The 16,486-nt window shown below is 29.0% G+C and overlaps 1 protein-coding gene across 2 annotated transcripts; it reads right to left on the reverse strand.

Moving 5' to 3' along the window:
* On the reverse strand, positions 1-6,191 carry LOC129957432 (RNA-binding protein squid-like). Of its 2 annotated transcripts, none has more exons than XM_056069758.1 (7): positions 5,898-6,191; positions 2,457-2,497; positions 2,221-2,348; positions 1,963-2,115; positions 1,626-1,884; positions 944-1,138; positions 1-186 (listed from the first exon to the last, which is right to left on the reverse strand). In XM_056069758.1, the coding sequence occupies exons 1-7, from the start codon at positions 6,074-6,076 to the stop codon at positions 98-100; spliced, it is 1,044 nt and encodes a 347-aa protein (XP_055925733.1). In that variant the 5' UTR covers positions 6,077-6,191; the 3' UTR covers positions 1-97. The 2 variants fall into 2 exon arrangements, with proteins under 2 accessions (XP_055925733.1, XP_055925725.1); XM_056069750.1 differs by having other exon boundaries at positions 932-1,138.
* Positions 6,192-16,486: the final 10,295 nt, after the last annotated feature.

Here is a 16,486-nt window from a genome sequence, read left to right on the forward strand (position 1 = left end):
TTCACTAGAAATAAAAAGTTTATTCATGAGGTCAGAGCAAATTCTATGTACAAGACATGAAAAACCATGATGAGATGAAAATTTTAAAAAGAATATTTTAACGACTGTATGGGTGGTAAGCAGTAGTAGCAGCCCCAGTTGCAGCACCACGGCGAGGTGTCTTCCCGTAAGTACTAGGCTGTTGACCTGTGAATATTAAAAGTATATTGGAAAATATAAAAATCTTGTAGAAATTTGTTAACAGTAATGAAAGTATAGAACAGTTCCTATAAGATTTGCTTTTGGTTATGAAATATAATTAGTAATTGCATTTCTCCAAAATCAGAAGAGAAATCCATAACTTAAAAACTCATTTAACAGGATCCTCAGAAACAAACCCTTCTAATTTTACAGAGAATTTTATGTAATTTATACACTTGATCCCAATTTTTATATTGTATTTTTTTCTTATTTCAACTTAGTGACTTATTATATAGAAACTTATACAAAATGTTCTCAACTTTCAAATGTATAGTAAAATACATATCGCAGTCAGTTTGTTCCCTAAAAAGAAAATGGCAGAAAAGACAGGGTCTTTTTTATCCCTATAGAAAAAGCATTCCCAAAAGGTTCCTGAGCACCCTGTTATTAAAAAGAAATTTACTTGACCTAATAATTACTTTAAAAAATTCACAATTTATAAATTGAGTACACAATTTAAATATTAAATCTAAATTTAAGAATTAAAACAAAATATTAAATAAATCTATCTTCTCTCAAAAACTTAAGTACAAAAACAAAACAAAAAATCTTAAAATATTTTTATTATAGAAAATAAAATCTAGTTACAAATATAAATAAGTTGGATAACCATTGAAAAAAAATGGTATCCTCTCTGCAACATCTTAAATATTTAAAAAATAGAATGACTAAAATTTGGTGTAACGAGCACCTCCATAGCCACCTCCTTGATTGTAATATCCACTGTAGTCATAATTTCCATAGCCGCTGCCATAACCTCCACCATATCCATAATCATAACCACCATAATTGCCATATCCACTGTTATAGTTCTGGTTATAACCATAACCTTGTCCACCATAACCACCTGTGTAACCACCAGGAGCATTCCATCCTTGAGGTTGAGAAAATCCAGGTCCTGAAAAATTTATTACTGATAAGAGAACTAGAAAAAAAAGATTAATATACAATTTAAAGTACAAAGGATGATATCAACAGACAACTTAATTTTGAACCTTTTCCACCCCTCAGAAGATTTGAAGTATAAAATTCCTAATATAATACAAACTAAGTACATATGAAGAACAATGAAAGCAAGCAATTGACTATCTCAATTGTACATTAAATTATAAATACAAGCTACATTTAGATACGTTTAATTTTTCAAGGATAAAACGTTAAAACACCACCACCACCACTAAAGATTAAGAAGTCAATTTATCGTTTCAGAACCTAAAATACTGAAATTTTCTTTACTAATAGCTTATGTTAAGAAAATGATTCTTTTTGATTGAAATATATAGAATTTCACATAAATGATTATAAAAATATACAAGAAAAACAGTATTTTACTGTACCTGCTACAAGAAATAAAAATGAATAACAATTTAATTTTGGTTACTTACCACCACGGCCTCTAGCACCACGACCACGTCCACCACGAGCAGCAAAACCGCCAGCCCATGCACCACCTGGTCCTCCACGACCTCCTAATCGAGGATCTGGTTTATTGGTAGCTTTCTTGACATCGCATTCTTTGTTTCCTATCTTCTGCTTTGATTGTTTACAAGAAGCCTCACAAGCTTCCTCAGTTTCAAAAGTTACAAAGCAGAATTGTCTCCTTTGATTTTTCACTTTGTCAAATGGAAGTTCAACATTTTCAACCTGTAAAAGAAATACAAGATGAATAAAAATAGATATTGGCTGAAACAAACAGCTTGGGAAAGATCTAAGCACACTTACTTTGCCATACTTCTCAAAGTATGACCGTATGTCAGCTTCAGGGTAATCTATATCAAGACCACCAACAAAAATTTTCTTGATGCCAGGCCTGGCTTTTGCTCGTTTGGGATCAATTGTTTTCCCTTTAATGGTGTGAGGAACAGCTTTTAACACCTACATACAACAGAATTTACATTCAATAAATATAAAACATTTGGTCAGTGCAGTTTAACATTAAAAACCAGACAATTAATATAAAAATATTAAACAAAAACTTACAGCATCTACAGTTTCTTCAACAGCAAAAGTAATGAATCCAAAACCTCGAGATTTTCCAGTTGCAGGATCAGTTTTAATGGTAACATCAGTTACTTCACCAAATTTGGAGAAATATTCCTTCAGATCCTCTGTAAAAACAAATAATTTCTAAACTGAATTCCAAGTAAATATGTAGAAGGATTTTGAAACATTCTACATAAATATATTTTAAAGAACTGTCAAAATATAAAACTTACTTTGATCTGTATCCCAACTAATACCACCAATGAAGAGTTTCCTAAAGAAGAAATAAATTATTTAATACAGCAGAAAAGTATATACATGTTACCAGTTTTTGAAATTATTTACCTTTAATAGAATTAACAGAAAAATGACCAAATCTGGATTGACTGAAAAGGTTTATGATAAGGCCTCTGAAAAATTAATTTTATATCCCAAATTACATTATATCTTGTACAACACTGTAAAAATTAAGATTGATTAAGGTTATGTTGAGGCTTTTTTATAATATAAATATATAATGTACTGCAAAATTGTAGTACACTATCATTACAAAAAAACCTAACATGTACCATTATAGTCAGGAGCAGACATCCATGTTGGAGACACAAAAGGAAAACCTATCGAAGATAAAGGCAGTAGTTAACAAGAATGATCTGTTCACATACTAGAACAGTGTTTCAGAACCTTTACCCCATACAGGTTCAAATTACTAAAGCCTTCATAACTTTCATTTGGGTTACCAGTCTTACATGCAGAATTAAAATTAAAAATTTCCACCAATGCGAAGACAGGTAAAGTATAAAATTCATTAATTTACAATTTCATGAGATACAAATCTGGAATAAAAAATATTAAATGCAAGATTAATTTTATATGAAACTTTTTTAAATTAAAAAATTAATCTTGCTTATCAAAGTTACATATAACATTAAGCTGCTTCAAACATTCAATTTTATAATAAATACATTTAAAAATAATGATATTACAAACAAAAAAAATCCAGTTTATTACGTTACATGAATTTCAATTTCACTGGGATATTTATTAAAACAAAATATTACAATTAAATAAAATACAAAGAAAATATACTCAGATTATAATTACATCTTCTAATCCTGTAACAAACATTAAAATATTTATAATATGAATCAAAAATTACAAAATTTTTTAAAATATTAAGTTACAACAATCTATACTGACTGGCAACCCAGAAAATGAGTTCATATTTTAACAATTAAAAAATTCAGTTCCATAAGCAGTTTATTAATAAAACAGTTCATTAAATAGTAAATATTACAAAATATTTTGACAAATTTTATAAATAAAGCACATTACATTCTTTAAGTATTCAAAGTAAATCCATAATTATTCGATATTTTTTTATTTAGCTATAACATTCACAACTTCCATTAATTGGGTTTAGAAACACTGTACTAGATAAACTGATAAATAAAAATGAGTAAAAATGTAAGATTCTATTGCTATATAATTTTACTATTCACAATTTACAATTGAAATTCAAGATAAGTCTTTCCTTATACATTTATTCATTAACCTTAATCTTAATTCTTTCTTCTTGGATTAACAAGATAAGATGAAATTCTTGATAGCACTTTTGTTAAGATTTAATGAGACATCTTGGAGGAGTACATTTCGAAGTTAAAAGCATAAAACAAGACTTGAATCCTTGAAATTTATAATCTTCAGTTAACATTAATATATTGAAGCTTTACTTTACACTGATGCACTTTCATTAAATTACATCACCACTTCTTTAGTAGCATAAGGTATTAATGCATCACCAATTCTTCTGTTTTTAGCTTAATACAAAAGCTAAAGACATACCTTCGCACTTGGTCCATCGAACTGTTGTGTCATTAACAACCATCACTTGCTTTGCCAAACACATCTGACGACTCCACAAAATTCCAACAGAGAATAATAACTTGTTTCAATTCTAAAATCATGTAACTGGGTGAGACTTTCATGTGTTGAAAGTTATCTTGACACCACTTTTAATTTTAGTGCTTAATCATTCAATAAATTATATGTAGTATAAATATATATGGTGAAATCTTAAAAACGAAGGAAATGCTTTTAATACTTCAAATGACTCAAAAGTTCTAAAATTTTCTTTAAATTGTCTTGAATTGAGCAAATAATAATTTAACAAACACGAAGTTCCAGTACTACATCTAGTTTCGCTTTTAAATGGTTTTAAACATTGAATTACATTGGTTTTAAACATTGAATAATTTTTTGTGAAAGTGTGTAACATGCATTTCTTTATTATTTACATAAATCAAATTCAATTTACAATACTGATAAAATGATATTTAACATGTGTTTTTATGCAGCTCTTGATTTACACAACAATGCCTGAAAAGATACTGACATTTAATCATTAAGCATACAACAGAACATAATTTTTGCTGTAAGAAACCTTTACAACCTGAAGACTAATCTTAAAATATTTCTGCCAAATATATATCATATGTTTCAAGATTGTAAAAAGAAAGTTTAAACTTTTAATTCAAAATAAATTACATTCATTAAGAATTCAAATAGATCATGTCTTCAAGTAAAGGAATCCTCAATTAAATTAGGTCCAAAGATAAGATTTTAAGTTTTTATAAGTATATAAGATTTTTATAACGAAATTTCTACATCAAAAATCAAGATTTCAAATCGTGAAATTTTTAAAAAACCGCTTTTCAATAAAATCTTATTGATGGACCACATTCATAATACAAAATCAAACATAGCACAACTACATCGTCTAAGCATTAAGTTTCAAATTTTTCATTGTTTAATTACCTCAGATTATGATTTATTATAACTTGCTAACAATTTAAGACCAGATTGTTTCCTCAACAAGACACATCAGCAATTACTGAACTATCCTTTGAAATAAATCTAAAACTAGTCTCATGCAAGCATATGTATATTAAATAACTTAATATAAATATAATTATGCTCATATTTATAACATCTAATGCAATTGAGCTATGCATGTGTTCAAGTTCAGCCGTGTAACAATGAATCTGAAAAGCAAAGACATTTAAAATTAAATTTTAGTCGTTTTCCATAGTCGAAATTTATATCTTACAGCTTTCATTTACTTTTCAGATTCAGTATTACGCACATAGATACTACATTGGTTCAAGATAATAAAACCATTGCACGGCACTTGAAATAACAGAAAACTTAGGGTTAAAAATTATATCAAATCAAAATATTTTAATAAATATTTCATATACTTATAAAAATTCCACATATTACTGATATTAAAATACTCAGATGCTCTTACAATACAATGAATTAAACACAGCCGCAGTTTCAGACAAAATGGTGAAACAAAATGGCACTTATCCAATTGATCGCCATATTGCTTGCCCAACGTACTTTAGCGTGAAAACATTAACTGTCGAGATATTTAAAAAATTGCTATCGAAAAGTATATAAATTTTAGTGTATTTTCTTCGTATTCCCTTTAAATCAGAAGCTTTGATGTACTTAACAGGATGCAGTTGGATTGAGCATATTGGTTCATAGAAATAGAAATGAAAAACAGGTTATTTCTACTACGTACCGGCGCCGCTATTTTACATTATTTAGGAATATTGAAGATTTCTGAAGAATTTAACACGATGACTACTTAGAATTGTACTTACCTATCGTCATCAGTAGGGCTTTTAGTAGTTGATTGACCATTCGTTGAGCCATTTACATTTTGCATCTGACCCCCGGATTCACCGCCTTCTTCCATTGCTTCAGAGTAATTTTGCTCATTATATTCGGAATATTGCTGATCTTCAGCAAAATTTTCATACTGCTGACCGTCAGTAGCCATTACTGTTGAATTTAAAGTTAACTTTTTGAAGTTTCAAAAATTTTACCAGCAACGCCTCAGTCTCGCCCAGATTAACGAAATACCGCAAGTGGCACAAAGATGGCTAGTTCAATGACAAAGATAAAGGCGATTTGGATGAAGCGTTCTGATTGGTCCAACACACCAAAGCGTATTCCTCAATATGTTGCCATCGCTGTAACAGAATAAGATTGATTGTCTAAAATGAAACATACTAGAAAAAAAAATTAAACTAAGTAAAAATTCTTCCAGGAAACAATTTTTTAAATTATTAAATAAATAGAAGGCATCATATTATAATTGTAAATGAACTGTGCTACAGTAAGTAATAATTGGATAGACATCCATTCACAATTTAAACCATTTGCTGTTAACATCGCATAGCAGTTAATGAAGACATTTCCTGTAATATTTAAATATACAAATTATTTTCTTAATTTTTTTCAACAAATTCAAAAAGCTATCTAATAAAATTATATTGTTAAAATAGTATTTGTATCAGTGTTATTTATAATCGCAATAAGTCTAGTCAACATGTGGAGCCTCATATCAAACATTTCTATTCTAGGTTATTTTGATTTTTTAATAACACTACAATTGAAAAATAGCTTATATTGTTATATTTAAATATGCAATTCAATTAATTAATATTTCAATCATACTTTTAATTTTTAAAAAGTTTTGATCAATGTTAACAGTGTGTTTTGGAGAAAAAAGAAAAAAAAAAGCTTTTTTTTTTTTTTTTTTTTTCAAAGTTTTGATTTTCAGCTCTGTATTCTAATAATAGACGGCGCTTGGAGAAACAATTTCTAACTAATATAAAAAGTCATAAATAACGAACAGCGGAAATGGTCTCCTCGAAATTCCCTTGCATATTTTTCAATAAATGCCTTGCCCCTCTCCCCCGGTATGATCTTGGGAAAGGCCGCGAATGTCTTACATGGCATTGGCGAACAATAGTTATGAAATATAGATCATTGGTGTGAATCCAGCGATTTACTGAATCTATCGTGAAAATATGTATTTTTTTTGCCACTTTTTTTTTTTTTTTTTCATTTATGGAACTACATTTGTAATTACAAGATCATATACCGAATTCCATTTATTAAATCATTGCGTTTAGGAGTTATCGCGTTTACATGCATGCGGAAGTACAGATAGATAGTCGATCAATCTTTTTACAATGTTACTTTGAAAATTTGATAAAAATCTACATTTTAGATGCTAAATCTGTGATTTATCTATTTAGCTGTTCATGCTTTTAAGTTAACGAATTCACTTGTATTTGAACAACCAAGATAGACATATTTCCTTTGAATGGATTTCGTTCAAAATTTGATAGAAATCTACAAATTTGATCTTCAGTCCATAAACCAAATTTCATCTATCAAGTTAAAGCGTTTTTGAGTCATCATATTCACAGACAAAAAATTTAAAAAAAATCTTTTTAGAATTCAGGAAAGTCTGAAACATGGAGATCTGTCAAAATCTGAAGTTCGAATTGTTTCACGACTAAAATTCTTTCTCTATACTTCGTATTCTGTAATTCTTTCTTTGTAAATGTAAAAAAAGAGTCACTGATCTCACTTGCAGTGATATGACAAGCATCTCACTTTTGAGAAGATAGTGTGAAAATAAAAATGCCAATTGAATGAAATGAACATTGTCTATTAAATAAATATTTTACGATATCTAATTTACAAATGCGCTAGTACAATAAAGTATATCTTTTCCGATTGGTTTTGTTTCCGATTAAAAATTGGAATACTATATTGAATACAAAACATATTGATGTACCATATGACCAAAACCACAGAAAATAATCATAAAGTAGAGAATAAAAAAATTTCAAAAGTACACAGAAAATTTAATAATGTAAAAAAATGAAAATTTATCTTCAAAATTTTATCTTTTCTACTGAATCAAGAAGCTTTTGTTAATTTAGCATAAGAATATTCTTATGAAAATTTATGAATGAGATTCGACATCGATTTTATTGATTCACTTTGCTATAAAGGACAAATTTATTTGAAATGGTCAAACACTGAAGATCTAATACAAATCTCAGATCTATTTCAATCATTGGAAATATTTCAATTATTCTGTCATGATTTTGCTGATATATTTATACATGTATAGCTATTACCCACGACTTCGCTCGCGTGGAGATTTTAATGTATATGTATGAGAACTGACCTAGGCATCTTGCGCCTCAATTAATACATAAGTTCCATTAATGATTAAGTCATTGTGAGTGCTATCCAGCCTATGCACGATATCTTCTGATAAAGCGTCCTTATATTTAAACCACAGATGGAGGGGGTTTGATAGTTCGCAAGTGCTCACTAAAACTGCAAACTGGTCATTGTGAGCAAAACGACAACGCCGCCCATTACCGCCTGGTTGCACATTGTGCACTCGTCTCATAATATTAACTTGCGCCGCTGTGAAAGGACATCCCAGCCGCTGCATTTGGTGATATTGCATATTGGGGTATCTTTGCTTGTAAGATTAAGCGGCAGTTTGAAAACGGAATGTGCCGTCCGGCCACTGTTAAGCAAAGTTGCAGCAATGCTCGAGGAAGCTACAGCCAAAGCTATACTGCGGTCCTTGCGGAGTTGGGCTAAGCAGAAGATTCAAATCAAGTCTGCATTTTTTTAAAAACAAGTCTATATTATTTATCGATTGAGATTGAGATAGCTACAACAGTTTAATATACATAATTTTAAAACCGAAATAATCGGTTGAAAACATCTTAAGCCTAACCTCGTAAGCGTGGGAGGGAAAAACCTGAAGCTTTATTCATTTGGAGGTGGGGAAATTAAAAGATTTTTGGCGGGAAAGGTAGTTTTTAATCAATAAAAAATTAACCATTCAATTAACCGGAATAGTAGCCTATGTCTTATTCCAGACTATAATCTATCTCTGTGATCCAGATTATAATCTATCTCTGCTAAATTTCATCCAATTTCCCTCAGCCATTCTGGCGTGATTGACTAACAAACAGAGGTAAGCAAAGAAATGTATCGCCTATGCATACCACAGTTCTTGCTATTTGCGCATGCATAATTTGAATTTTTCGCACATGCGCGGATAAGTGTTTTATGCATGCGCGAATCGTAGTGGGAAAATAATTAAAATCGCAATTATAAAACACCTTTTTTAATTTTGATACGAGTTTAACATATTAAAACCTTCTCAATTAAATGCCGTACAAAATGGTACAAATATGTATCTCCCATATCAGTTAAATATTTCTCGAGTTCAAAGATACAGACGCTTTCAGGAGACGAAACTTCATTTTATACTATGTATAGATTTTGTACACAAAAGTAATAGAAGTTTTACGAAACTATCATTATGCATCATGTTTTTGTAAAATTCGAATGATTTCATTCGGATTCTGCCCCCCCCCCTTTTTCTAATATAGTGCAGTTAAAAAAAATATTTTGTGGATCAACATAACAAACCGTGGTAATTCAAATGCATCATAATTATCGAGATAGACATTAAAAAGTAAATTTTATCCACGATTAGCCAGTCTAATGTGTATCATATGCACATGTCTTTTTTCTGTGAACAACTGTCTGCAAAAGTGAGCTCTTATAAATAATTCAAAGTCGGGAATCTTTTTCCATAATTAATACTCATTATATACTTTTCTTTCAACTACGTCCCTCTGATTCCTTTCTTGATCCGAAGTATTTTTCTGCAGATAACTGGTTGATCAAAGATATCACAGGAAAATCCAGTATTCAAGTTCTTAAGAGTTATTTCATAAAGTCGGTGACTTTTTTTAATTATTGATTTACTTGATACTAAAGGGTTCCAGGTTCAATTCCTTAAATGAATCAACGAATAAGATCGCTGTGATTCACTATCATGAATTTTGCGTGTTTTACGTTCTGCCTCGATATTTACTTGCAGAGTTTGAAGTTATAGTGATAAGATAACTTGACATTTGCCCTCCTTCTAAATTAGGCGTCTTAATTTTCCTTCTGTTTGCAAACAAGTCAGGACACATCAAAGTGCAGAAAGATTTGATTTTAGTATATCTCAGTAAATTTAGTAGATATAACGTGTAACAATGTGCATGTATAGAGGATATTAAGAAAAATATTTTACTAATTGATGCTGGCATATATTACGCACATATTACATACGTTACGTATACAAATTTACTTTTTAAAAGTTTTTTTCTATCAATTTCTACAGAAGGAAAAGCATTTCCATCCAATTTTCCACCTTATTCAATTAAACTTTATAATTGGAAGGATATGCATAGGTGTGTTAATTACAGAAATAAAAGCTTCTTCCACTTTTTTTTTGTGAACTTTTATGTTTATCTATAAAAATAATTAATTTTGAATCTAAGAGTAAAAGTTTTGGTATATATGAAACATAATATTCTCATAAAGCAGAATTGGTATCCCCCCTAACAGTAAATAGTTTTGAAAATTTTTCAGAAATGATGCTTCTTTTTTTCCTATAATAACATTACCAGAACAAAATATCTAAATATTTCGCAAAAATACTAACTTGAAAAATAAAATTTCATTGCACTTTTTTTTACGTTATAATTTTATTTTACGAATGTCCAGAATAAAATATCACTTTCGATTATCCTTGTAAATCAAGAAAAAATTTGTGGGATGACACACATCCTAGCCTCCGCCCTGTCCCGAACTGAATACTTGCGACCTTCACAATTTCGAACTTTTTTCAGGAGCGCCGGATCATTAAATAGCCAATTGCTTAAAGGCCCAGATCCTTAAGGTAGCTCCAAGCTCATTATTATTATTATTATTTGCGGTATTTTGAAAATTATTTAATTTTGTATTTTCATTTAATTATAAAAAGCGTGCTTTCAGATCAGAATCAGAAGTATTGCTTAAATTAATTTTATTCCAGTAACATTCTTTATAGTCACCGATTTTTAAATTTTATATTACTTATAATTACTTTGAAATTTCAGCTATGCGTTTTTTTAAATGTGATATAATAAAAACAACTTTTTAGAAAGTGATCTGCAATTAGCATTTTGCTATTTCAATTTGTCAAACTTAACTACTTAAAACTATATATATATATATATATATATATATATATATATATATATATATATATATATATATATATATATATATATATATATATATATATATATATATATATATATATATATATATATATATATATATATATATATATATATATATAAGTAACCAATCTAAAGTAAGAAAAAGTTTGAAAACGAAACTAAAATGAAAACGAAACAAAACAGTTTCGCAATCGCAACTAAAATTTATTACCTATTTAAACTAAAACCAAAAAGGAACTTCATAGTATTTAGAGAGCGCAATTGCAGCTACTTCTAAAACACAGATGAATTGATACAAAAGTATTAGAATCAAATTAATAGGAAAAACAAAAATCAAATAAAAATTAAACCAAAAAAAATTATTAAAAAAATATTAAAAAAAGAATCCGGCCTGAAGACTTTTTCAAGGGTCACCCTCAGGCAGGGATTCAAATAAAGGGATTTTTTCTGTGAGGACATACAGACATTGTCTAATAATGATTCCTCGTGACCCGAAAATCCCCTGAAATTATGCTCAAGAGATATACCATTTTAACAGAAAGGAAATACAAAATAACAAATTAGAAAAAAAATAACCACAACAAAGTAAAAATACAATAAAAACAATAACAATAAAAACAAAAACAGCATTAAAATTAAAATTAAAAACGAAAAGGCCAGAACATACCATCCAACAGTCAAGGAAACTTTAAACAATCGATTGTGATTTCCTGTTTTTAAAAAAGTTAACGGTAAATTATGTAAACAGAGGTAGGCACCCAGCGCCATCTATTGAGTGATCCAATATGCAAGTAAAGTTCTATTTTTATTTAAGCCAAAGGATTAATCCCAAACCATACCTTGTTTAATTAAAAAATTGACATTACAGTAATTTCTAGGAAAATCATTTTTAATTAAATTTTTAAGGAGGATATTTGATGCTTCAATATAAGAATTTTTATTATTGCAAACCCTTTTGATCCTGTTAACTTGTGAGAAAATTAGATTTTTGAAAATTTTAGAGTTTAGATTGGAATGGTAGTTACATAGTTTTGTTATTTTAAAGTTGAAATCATCCCTTTTATCGTATATACCAACTATTGTTTTATCATTAGCAATTTCGATTTTTAAATCCAGAAAGGTAGCCTCAAGTTGATTTTTATTTGTATCTTTTAGAATTAAATCTTTTGGATAGCAATTAGTAATAATATTAGTATTGTCGAAGTTAATCAAAAATAGGTCATCAATATATCTCCACCCGTTTATTAAATTATATTTAATTATTTTTTTCTCATAGTAATGCAGGAAAATATTAGCTAAAGCACTTGAGAAAGCTGTCCCCATTGGAATGCCCTTGACTTGTTTATAAAAATTAATACCATTAAACACGTAATTTTCAGTAATATTAAAATTACATAACTCAAGCCAGTTATTTTTAGGAATGATATTTTCATTTAAATATTCGTCATATATAAAAGTGCAGACCTTTATTAATTTTTCATGAGGTAGATTAGTGTATAAATTTTCGAAATCAAAAGTATTAAGTTTATTAATGTTGTTATCTTTAAGAAAATCCAATACTTCTTTGTTACTAGAAATAATAAAGTTGTCTTCATTTTTTATTTTGTCCAGGATAATTTTTAAGTATTTAAAGAAATGTTTACCCGTATAGTAATTATAACTACCAGTGCTACAGGTTACGAATCTGAATTTTAATGTATGTCCTCACAGAAAAAATCCCTTTATTTGAATCCCTGCCTGAGGGTGACCCTTGAAAAAGTCTTCAGGCCGAATTCTTTTTTTAATAATTTTTTTTGGTTTAATTTTTATTTGATTTTTGTTTTTCCTATTAACTTGATTCTAATACTTTTGTATATATATATATATATATATATATATATATATATATATATATATATATATATATATATAAAGATTAAATTAAAACTGAATAAAAAAAAATTTGGTTTTAAAAGTTTGGAATATAAAAGGGATCCCAAGATTTTCACTGCATCAGAACACCTATAAATCTTAATCCGGCTCTGACAAATTACAGTGATATATGATTTCAAATGATTATAGCAATCCTGTTATTCGAAGAGGACAATGAACAATTCCTCTCTTTACTTTCCCTCTAATTCACGAAATTCATTGTTTCTGTTTAGTACACTGGGCATTTCCTTTCCTTCTAGAGTCAACGATCTATTACCTAGAAACAATTCTTTCTGGACGTGTTCGGGAAAGCATCTATTTCTTTATCACTTCAAGGGGAGGGACTTAGTTGTATTTGGACTGGATAGAAGTAAATTATAGTATTGTGATTGAGGTCTTTTCCAGAGAAGTGAATCAGGATGGCCTCTGCGTTGAAAGGGATGTCTCTAAACACTGACAAAATACTGTTTTCCAGGTTTATTAATTATTCTATCTGTCCAGGGACTGGAGAGATCGAATCAAATCCTCTTGTCGATTAAATACCTGGTTCAAAAGCTGCAATTGAAAACGTTGTGTTGAATTCGAACAAGTGATTGAGTCACATCTTTCCGTCAGTAATATTAATCATTGACATTTACGTTGACAGTACATACAGAATTACAATTTGTCAAATTTCCATAATCTCTAAGCCCTTGGCCGAATTCTCTTACCGCACACTGTGATATTTTCATAATTTAACGAGACAAAAGTGAATTTCTTCATCTGTCTATGCAAATTAAATCGTTACTTGAATGCTAAGTACTCTAGGCGTTGTGTCATTTCACTTGACGGAAACGCTGTATTTCTGTGCCAGGACCCTACCGAGGGAGTGGCAAAATCACTTCCCCCCTCCTGCCAAGTAAGCAGATATTGAAGGGACGCAAAATGTTCGTTTTAAGAAATGATTGGTACAATTTGCTGAGTAAATAGAAATGAACTTACGGATAAGCTTTTTATGTTGGATCAATTATTAAGAGAATTGTAACGCAGCCTGGCCAATGTTTTGATGGCACATGCCGCTTCCCCCTCACTCTTACCAAGATGGAGTTAAAAACGCAATCTCAACTATATTGCAATGGTATTTCAGATTTTTACTGATGACAGGAGACTCCTGCAAGAAGGGAAAGACAACATCCCTCTTGGCAGTAAAAGCGTTTTTTTTTTTTTTTTGCCTTCCATTTTTGCAGCATTATTCTACTGCCATAAAACTGATCATTGAAACTCAATTCTTTTCTGAAGTTCACGAAATAGATTTTGTACTTCGTATTAAAATTTATAGTACAAAAAAAATCATACTTTTATCCGCCTTGTTCGTAATTAATTTTATACAATATGTTGATTAATATATTTACAGATCAATGTTGCCCCTTATATGAATGTACAGTTTTTGCTCACTTTTGTTAAAGTTTAGTGCTTGTACTCTCCAAAACAAGAGGGAAAAACCTCTTGGGAAAAAAAAAAAAAAAAGATAAATAAAATTTGTTTCTTAAAATTGTTCAACTCGCAAAATTTATTTTTACGCCATTTTAAAATTCAAATAATTTTTTTACTGATATCTATTTATCGCATGCTTTTAACAAATGTTTTAAAAACTTTATTCTTTTAATGATTTGTAATAATACATTTCATTGCCAGAAATGAAATTGTTTGATGAGATTATCTCTTTCCATTGTTTTAGCTAAGGTTAACAAAATTTGCTTCCCTTGATACATTAGACCCGAAGTAGATTTTTACGCATTTGCCATTTCATGTTATACATTAAAAAAAAAAAAAAAGTTTTTTTCAAGTTACAGTTCAGCGAAGGAAATGATTTTTATTTCCTTTGATAAATTTTGTACCAGTTTCCAACTGATATTTTCTATAAGAATGGGCATTTGCTTTCGTCGCAAATTACAGATTTTCAGCTTTCATTTTAATTTCGCAATTTCACATTTTCTTTTAGACATCTTAATTAAAGGGTGTGTGTGTGTGGGGGGGGGTCCCTCTACTCCGAATATACCGTAATTTCCTGCATAAAATCTGTTAAAAAAAAACATGAAAATAGACGCTATATGTCATTAATAATCTACTGAAATATTTTTTTGTGTGTTCACAGCTATAAGTAGCACCAGTGGATTATACGCCGCCGCGGAAGGCACAATGAAAATTGTTATTATTTGAACAACTATAGAAGCTAGCTCTTTTTAATGACATTTAACATTTTTAATAACATTTTTAGAAACTTAGTTCCAAGTAATTTCTTTGTAATATTTTACAGTTTCACACTTTCATCCAATATGATGGGTTAAGTTCTATTACAACTTCCTTTTCTACTATTTTATTAAATTTGGCTATATACAATATTGAATTCAAAATACTAATTAAAATATTTTATTTTGCAAACAAGAAAAAGTAAATTTTACTGGAATTTCAATTAAATTTATTTCTTTTAGTCTAATTAAACAATCAGGGATAAAATGTATTTCATATAAATATTTAACGACCAAATAATCAATACCCTGAGTGAATAAGCTTGTCACCAAAAGTGGCTAGTTAATAACATTTAATTACATTATAAGAAAATAATGGTTGATGAAGTAAAACTGTCTATGTAACATGCTCAATTTGTATATATAGTTTTATGTCCAAATTTTGAATTTGCTATTAAAATGAAACAAATTAATAATAAAATGTGTAGCTGCAGGGTTTCTTCTTTCCTTAGAATTAAGTAAAATGCGAGAAAGTTTACACCTGATTATACACTTGCCAAAAATTCAATCATAAATTTGCATTTATATTTTAGTCTTCCGACATGTATACTGTAATTCGTAAAATATATAACAGAGTCAAATTAAGAACTGATTATGCTTAATGGTTTTTGTTCATTATATTTATATCTGATACTTCATTATATTATATCTCTACATGTACGCAACATCATCAATTCAACTGGATTTACATTATTCTTAATGTCACAATTCTCCATTCAATATTTATAATTTTAATGATTTTATTAATTAACAAGGTAGCCAAAAAAATACCATGAAGTACAACAATAGAATAAGTAGTTATATACCATATAATTATATGGTATATAAGTAGTTATATATCAGTATATTGGCAATGAACAGATTAGACTGTCAGACCTAGAACCAAAAATTTGGCATGAATAACAAGTTCATGGAATGCAAGTGCATCATTTATGGAGAAAAATATTAAAGTTTTTAGAAAAGGTTTTATGATTTTCAGGCATTATGAAATAAAAAGGAAAATATACTATTGTATATTACCACAAACTCGAATAAAAAATATTTTTGTTTTGGAATATTAATATAATTTCTGTTCACTGTATCAACACATAC

The sequence above is a fragment of the Argiope bruennichi genome, chromosome 2 (genome assembly GCF_947563725.1).
Source record: "Argiope bruennichi chromosome 2, qqArgBrue1.1, whole genome shotgun sequence".
In the NCBI taxonomy this organism is placed as follows: domain Eukaryota; kingdom Metazoa; phylum Arthropoda; class Arachnida; order Araneae; family Araneidae; genus Argiope; species Argiope bruennichi.

Coding starts and splice junctions, on each gene's coding strand:
- LOC129957432 (XM_056069750.1), bottom strand. CDS start 6,076: ATGGCTACTGACGGTCAGCAGTATGAAAATTTTGCTGAAGATCAGCAA. Junction 2,498..5,897: donor AGCCCTACTGATGACGATAG/GTAAGTACAATT, acceptor TTTCTTCTTTAG/GAAACTCTTCATTGGTGGTA. Junction 187..931: donor TCAAGGAGGTGGCTATGGAG/GTGCTCGTTACA, acceptor TAATATTCACAG/GTCAACAGCCTAGTACTTAC.